This window comes from Betta splendens, chromosome 11 (assembly GCF_900634795.4).
Source record: "Betta splendens chromosome 11, fBetSpl5.4, whole genome shotgun sequence".
Lineage (NCBI taxonomy): Eukaryota > Metazoa > Chordata > Actinopteri > Anabantiformes > Osphronemidae > Betta > Betta splendens.
Window position 1 is genome coordinate 400,515 of NC_040891.2, and position 7,571 is coordinate 408,085.

General features: G+C 49.5%; 1 protein-coding gene across 1 annotated transcript; it reads right to left on the reverse strand.

The window, feature by feature from the left end:
- Positions 1–761: 761 nt before the first annotated feature.
- LOC129604863 (uncharacterized) lies at positions 762–6,336 on the reverse strand. Its single transcript, XM_055512976.1, has 3 exons — positions 5,936–6,336; positions 3,039–5,333; positions 762–962 (listed from the first exon to the last, which is right to left on the reverse strand). Exons 2-3 carry the CDS (start codon positions 4,032–4,034, stop codon positions 762–764), a joined length of 1,197 nt encoding a protein of 398 aa, XP_055368951.1. The 5' UTR covers positions 4,035–5,333; positions 5,936–6,336.
- Between the last annotated feature and the right edge of the window lie 1,235 nt (positions 6,337–7,571).

Here is a 7,571-nt window from a genome sequence, read left to right on the forward strand (position 1 = left end):
ACTACAAGGAAAGACAAGGAATATGACACATTACATGCAGTCTTCTTAAGAATGAATGATTCCCATGGTACAAAAAGTGGGGATTTAGAGTTGGGTAAGTTGGGATTTATATAGTAAAGCTATTTTTGCGATAACTATTATGGTTTAGCTAGAATAAGTCTGTTTATATGGGGTGAAACTCCCTCTGCTGTCACAGAGCAGAGTGAGCCTGATTTTCCCACATTTCGTATCCATGGCGACGGCGCAGCTGCAGATTTGACTGACAGGTCAAACTCCTGATGCTCAGGGTACACAGCAGTTACACGCTTATTACTGATTACTCAACTACACTATTGGATTGTGTAGCAATTAAGGCATTAAGCATTATGTTTGCATTTGAATGATAAATTATGACTATTTAACGACTATTTCATAGTTTAGTAATCACTCACACGACCTCTGAATCCTTTCAAAATAAAAGCACCAAATGTAATTTATTACCTTAAATGGGAACATTTTTGGTTCTGACTAGTTAATTATGACTAGTTATTAAACTATTACACAGTTAAGCAATTAATTACAAATACTTCCTTCAAATCCTTTTATATTAAAAACCTAGTCAGCTTTTTCATGACTGTCGACAATGCAACTTTGTCAACTTATTTAATTGTCACGGAACGGCAGATGAAAGGACCCACATGCACAGCACGGAGACCACAGGCAGAACGTAGGGTTAAACGGTTTATTCAGAATCACAGACAGTCCAGGTCATGCACAGTCAATCAAGGGGCTTCGGTATCGGTGGGGCAGGCGGGTACGGATCCAGGGGCAGGCAGAGATTCAGTAACCGAAGATAGCAGTTTTACAGTACCGTGAGGGAGCAGGGCGTCTCGTAGTCGGGCGGTCAGGTTCGTATTTCCAGAGCTGTCCAAGCAAAAGTACCGATCAGGGAGCAGGCGAGAATCAGGAGTCAGAAAACGGAGCTGGATCCAAACAACATGAACAGGATAACTAAATGCTGGAAAGTGTAGTCTGGCATACATACGACGATCTGGCGGGGAACTGAGGAAACAGGTGGTGGTTAAATACAAGAAGTGATTACTTGATACGGAGCAGGTGTGACTAATGGGGACCGGAAGTAAAGCTGGAACCGAAAACAGAAACCGGGAGACTACCAAAATAAAGACAGGAAGTGGAAACTGGAACCCAAAACATGATGATACGACAGAAAAACAAGGTGCCTTCAAAATAAACCTGATAACAGAGCCAGAACCTGACAGTACCCCTCCCTCTAGGGCGTCTTCCACGGCGCCCACGGAAGCCCCCCCCCCCTCCAAACCAGGGCGGGCGGAGGGTGGTCACAGGAGGAGGGACCGAATCCCCCCCCCTCAAGGCAGACAAGCAGGGTGGGCGGAGGGAGGACTGGAGGAGGGTCAAATCAGGAGTTCATAAAACCGGAAGCAGGAAGCTCAGAGTTCATCCCCAACGGTCCCATGGGGCCCAGAAAACCCCCCCCTCTCTTGGAGGGTGGCAGCAGGGGAGTCCCAGGATCGTGGTGGGCGACGGCGGCAGAGGCCTCGCCATCGTCGTGGCAGGAGGGGGCGTTCCCCAGGCGAGCGGCCATGACGACGGCGGAGCCGAGGCGGACGGCGCCGCAGGAGGCAGCGCCACCCAAACGGCAGGAAGCGCCGAGGGCGAGGCCACCAGTCCAGCTGCCGACGCGAGGACAGACGTGGCAGTCTGGCCGGGCCGCCAGGAACCGATGCAGGTGCGGCCGGAGCCGGACCGCCAGGAACCGATGCAGGTGCGGCCGGAGCCGGGCCGCCAGGAACCGATGCAGGTGCGGCCGGAGCCGGGCCGCCAGGAACCGATGCAGGTGCGGCCGGAGCCGGGCCGCCAGGAACCGATGCAGGTGCGGCCGGAGCCGGGCCGCCAGGAACAGATGCAGGTGCAGCGGGAGCTGCGACGGGAACGACCCCCTCCTGGAGGTCCGCCGGGACTGCGGCGGGCGCGACCCCCTCCTGGAGGTCCGCCGGGACTGCGGCGGGCGCGACCCCCTCCTGGAGGTCCGCCGGGACTGCAGCTGGCGCAACCTCCTCCTGGAGGTGCGCGGGGACTGCAGCTGGCGCGACCTCCTCCTGGAGGTGCGCGGGGACTGCAGCTGGCGCGACCTCCTCCTGGAGGTGCGCGGGGACTGCAGCTGGCGCGACCTCCTCCTGGAGGTGCGCGGGGACTGCAGCCGGCGCGACCTCCTCCTGGAGGTGCGCGGGGACTGCAGCTGGCGCGACCTTCTCCTGGAGGTGCGCGGGGACTGCAGCTGGCGCGACCTCCTCCTGGAGGTGCGCGGGGACTGCAGCTGGCGCGACCTCCTCCTGGAGGTCCGCCGGGACTGCCACCCCGAGACTGACAGGGACAGGAACGGCATCTACTTGGCCGACAGGGACAGGAACGACCTCAACTTGGCCGACAGGGACAGGAACGGGGACGACCGCAACATGGCCGACAGGAACGGCCTCAAAATGGCCGACAGGAACAGGAACAGGGACTGGAACGGCCTCAACATGACCGACAGGAACAGGAACGGGGACTGGAACGGCCGCAACATGGCCGACTGGAACGGCCTCAACATGGCCGACTGGAACGGCCTCAACATGGCCGACAGGAACAAGAACAGGGACTAGAACGGCCGCAACATGGCCGACAGGAACGGCCGCAACATGGCCGACAGGAACGGCCGCAACATGGCCGACAGGAACGGCCGCAACATGGCCGACAGGAACTGGGACGGCGTCCCCTCCGGAGCCGGCATGACTGCTTACAGCTGCCGAGCTCGACGGAGGAGACGTCGGGCCTGATCGGGTGTGCACAGCACCCGTTCGACAGGTGGAGTCCTCTGACTGGGATAAGACCTGCGTGTGACTGGACTGAACTGGGACAGGAGCGTGACTCGACTGTACTGGGACAGGAGCGTGACTCGACTGTACTGGGACAGGAGCGTGACTCAACTGTACTGGGACAGGAGCGTGACTCGACTGTACTGGGACAGGGCTCGACTGGACAGGGCTCGACTGGACAGGGCTCGACTGGACAGGGCTCGACTGGACTGGGCTCGACTGGACTGGGCTCGACTGGACTGGGCTCGACTGGGCTGAGACCTGGACTGGGCTCGACTGAGCTGAGACCTGGACTGGGCTCGACTGGGCTGAGACCTGGACTGGGCTCGACTGGGCTGGAACCGGGACTGGGCTCGACTGAACTGGAACCGGGACTGGGCTCGACTGAACTGGAACCGGGACTGGGCTCGACTGAACTGGAGACTGGACAGGGCTCGACTGAACTGGAGACTGAACAGGGCTCGGCTGAACTGGAGACTGAACAGGGCTCGGCTGGACTGGAGACTGAACAGGGCTCGGCTGGACTGGAGACTGAACAGGGCTCGGCTGGACTGGAGACTGAACAGGGCTCGGCTGGACTGGAGACTGAACAGCTCGCGGCTGGACTGGAGACTGAACAGGGCTCGGCTGAACTGGAGACTGAACAGGGCTCGGCTGAACTGGAGACTGAACAGCTCGCGGCTGGACTGGAGACTGAACAGCCCGCGGCTGAACTGGGGACTGAACAGCCCGCGGCTGAACTGGGGACTGGGCAACACACGGCTGAGCTGGGGACTGGGCAACACACGGCTGAACTGGGGACTGGGGACCGCATGAGTGCAGGAAATCCTCCCAGCGGAACAAACATGGAGCTGGGCAGGTTGGTGCAGACACAACGGTGCGACGGGGCGGGGAGGAGGAAACCGAAACCTTCGGCGGTGCGACCGGCGCTGGCGTGGTGCGGAGCGCGTCGCTTAGCTCATTGGACCTCGCGCACAGTCGCTCATAGAGGCGACGAACACTGGGACGCTCCAACACGCTGTCATCGTCCTCCAGCGTCAAGATCGCCACCTCCACGGCGCTGCGCTGGTTCTCCGGGTTAACCGCCCGTCGGTAATCCTCCGCGAGGATTTGAAAATAAACGCGTAGGTCGCTGGGTAGCTCGGCGCAGGTGAACTCCATACTTCCTCGCAGGTGAAGGAGACTCGCCGCCAAAAAAAACCAAGAAACAAAAACAGTCACTGACCTGGGCGACGGCTGAGTGCTGGCTGGGTCCAAGTCTGGCCAGATCGTTCTGTCACGGAACGGCAGATGAAAGGACCCACATGCACAGCACGGAGACCACAGGCAGAACGTAGGGTTAAACGGTTTATTCAGAATCACAGACAGTCCAGGTCATGCACAGTCAATCAAGGGGCTTCGGTATCGGTGGGGCAGGCGGGTACGGATCCAGGGGCAGGCAGAGATTCAGTAACCGAAGATAGCAGTTTTACAGTACCGTGAGGGAGCAGGGCGTCTCGTAGTCGGGCGGTCAGGTTCGTATTCCCAGAGCTGTCCAAGTACCGATCAGGGAGCAGGCGAGAATCAGGAGTCAGAAAACAGAGCTGGATCCAAACAACATGAACAGGATAACTAAATGCTGGAAAGTGTAGTCTGGCATACATACGACGATCTGGCGGGGAACTGAGGAAACAGGTGGTGGTTAAATACAAGAAGTGATTACTTGATACGGAGCAGGTGTGACTAATGGGGACCGGAAGTAAAGCTGGAACCGAAAACAGAAACCGGGAGACTACCAAAATAAAGACAGGAAGTGGAAACTGGAACCCAAAACATGATGATACGACAGAAAAACAAGGTGCCTTCAAAATAAACCTGATAACAGAGCCAGAACCTGACATTAATCTTTGACATCTTTTTACCTTGGTCAACTTTTGAGTCATTGTTATTTTTTTAATCTTGTCATCGTTTGACCGTGGTCATCTTTTTAATGTTCTTTTTAATCACCATCTTTTCAATCACTGTCATCATTTTAATCTTTGCCAACATTTTGTCGTTTTCATCATTTTGTTGTAGTCAACTTTGTTTCAGTTTAATCAGCGCTTGGCATCATTGCGGCAGCAGATCAGCTCTCCCATGTAATTTCTCGAGAAATTACTTTTTCTAGTTTTCATTATTCTTGAGAACAACATTAGATGGAAAGATTATTCAAGTCAGTCAATTACTAACAAAACAAATTTCTGCTTACACCATTGTACATTTATAATAGCCTACATTGACAGTTCACCCTGAGTCCAGCAGTGAAGTCTCCAAGCACTATATAAAAGAAAGTGGTATTTATATTCATTTCAAAGACAGGATCAGGATGTATAATAGATGAACACTGATTACTGTGGGAATACACCACTCTGTATTTGAATTATAGGCCAATCTATGCACTGTTTGTGTGTTTACTTACAATCAGTTATAAGTCCGTACCACCTATGGACAAAAGCAAAAGGATGACAGAAGGAAAAAGAGAAATAGTTGTTTTTAGATGAATGTTTAACATTTACTACACATCATCAGTACATATGTATTTTCCAAATTACTACAAAACACCACTCAGAAGGGAGAACTGTATATGGATTAATTTCAGGCAAATGTTGTATGTATTATCTATATATCAAGGTGCACAACTAATGAAGACTGATTACTAGAGGAATACCTCATTCTATATTGTAATATAAGGACCAAACTGCATACTGTTTTCGTGTTAAATTACTTAACAGTCAGTCCATCTGAAATCACTTAGCGGGTGGTGCACAGGCCGAAAAGAAGAAGGGAAGGTAAGAACGTTGTGTTTAAATTTACACAGTTAATATGAATTAACTGTACATCATGCTGCACAACTTATTGAGTCATTACAACAAGTACAACATCAAATAACATTAAAATGTGTCTGAGAATATGTTACATGCCAGCAGTTTTCTTTGAATTAGCTAATATTAAAGCTGAGTTACACAAATGGTTCCAGCTGTCAGAAATCCTGTTTATTTGCTCAACATTAGAACAAGTGGCACTTTGTATGTGTCAGTACTTACCAATAATGTGCACACGACCTCGGTAAATCTTTGCCTAGTGGAGGAAATAATATGTTACATTTATGCATACAATAATTTTAAAAATCACTAAACCTAGAAATATTGACATTCCAGATACAGCTCATTCTGTGTCAGTTGTATTGAGTTTTTCCACTGTATAGTACTAGTGGGCAGCCCGCCCCATTAGCCACACATGATGTTGATTAGATGCTAAAAAGCAGCTAGAGCACTGCAGACTAGTGATTAGAGAAAGAGAAGCATCAAAGAATAAGTATCTGCCATCATACTGACAGGGTTTTATAAAAGTCAATACGTTTTCTTACTTCAGATCTCTTAAAAATTCAAACTAGTGTTTTGTTTGAAATTGTCTTGTCCCTATTTGTGGTTTTACACAGCAAACGTCGGCTAAAACAGAGACACCTCGAGTAGAACCCAGCAGAACTAAGCCCCTTAAATCTTTATGCAGTGGAAAAACGTTTTGTAACTAGAGTTTATACTGTTAAGCTTGCACAAAAATTGCTAATTGCTTGTATTACTTTAAAATGGTCAAATTAAACAGCTGTTTTGCACGTTAACATGTTTTTATACTAGCATTAACATATTGGCTAAATGTCTGCTATCTATTATGGCCCGTTACATAGATAGTGTTAACTTGCTACTAATTGTGCCTTTAGCTTACTTCACACTGAATATGTTTAATTCTCTTTTGGTTTGATGTTGGAAACGTTCGTCGTTTTATCTTCAGTCATGTAAAAACCATAAAACTGGAAGAAAACAAAAAGCTGAATGGCAATCTTCGCGCCACAGGAAACAGGAGAAAAAAATGTGGCGTTCAGTAGCAGTTGGAAAATCCATTGTCATCTCACAATCTCGTTTATTGCCAATATATGTGTACTATTGTGTTCTGTCAGGGCAGGGTGTTTTCTCCGCCTTGCTTTTTTTGAGCGACGAAAATGAAAAATATAATTAAGTATGATTTCGTATGTGACTAGTGATGGGTCCAGCAAAACCGATGCGTCGGCTCATAGAGCGTTTGCCCTTCATCGTCAAATTCATCTATATTTATGAAGCAGCCTCAAGCCAAGAGTAAGGTTCCCGCTGTGTGGGACCATTTCCATCTCATATCGGAAAATAAGGTGTTTAATTTAAATAATTAACTTAAAAAAAGTTTCCACTTGATCTATCGGAATTAAGATCAATTTCAAAGTGACTATTAGTTTACTAATCATGTTTTTTTCTGCAGGTTAAACGTCGCATTTGTTTGACAGAATTTCCTATTTAAACAAAGCCACCTTACAGTGTGTTGACCACAGCAACACTTTCAGACCCCAGATTTAAATCACTAGGTTCCTGCAGCTCCTCCAAGTGCAATGAGGACGTCGGCAGACTGTGGGCAGAACAGCAGCTGTCCGCACCCACTTATTCGGCATTATTTGTTTCTTATTGTTTAGGAATCATGTACTAAAATGCCAATTTGTTGTTTTTTAGATAACGTTTCGCAAGATCTCTTCATTGCAGTGGGCAGAGAGACCAAATTTGTAAAAAAAAAAAAGATGATTTAGTTAATTACATAGTGTTGTGGCTGTATAAGACGTAAGGCTGGGGTCACACATCGATGTTTTCTCATGTAAAGTAC

Coding starts and splice junctions, on each gene's coding strand:
- LOC129604863 (XM_055512976.1), bottom strand. CDS start 4,034: ATGGAGTTCACCTGCGCCGAGCTACCCAGCGACCTACGCGTTTATTTT. Junction 963..3,038: donor GCCCTGTCCAGTCGAGCCCT/GTCCAGTCGAGC, acceptor GTTTGGATCCAG/CTCCGTTTTCTGACTCCTGA.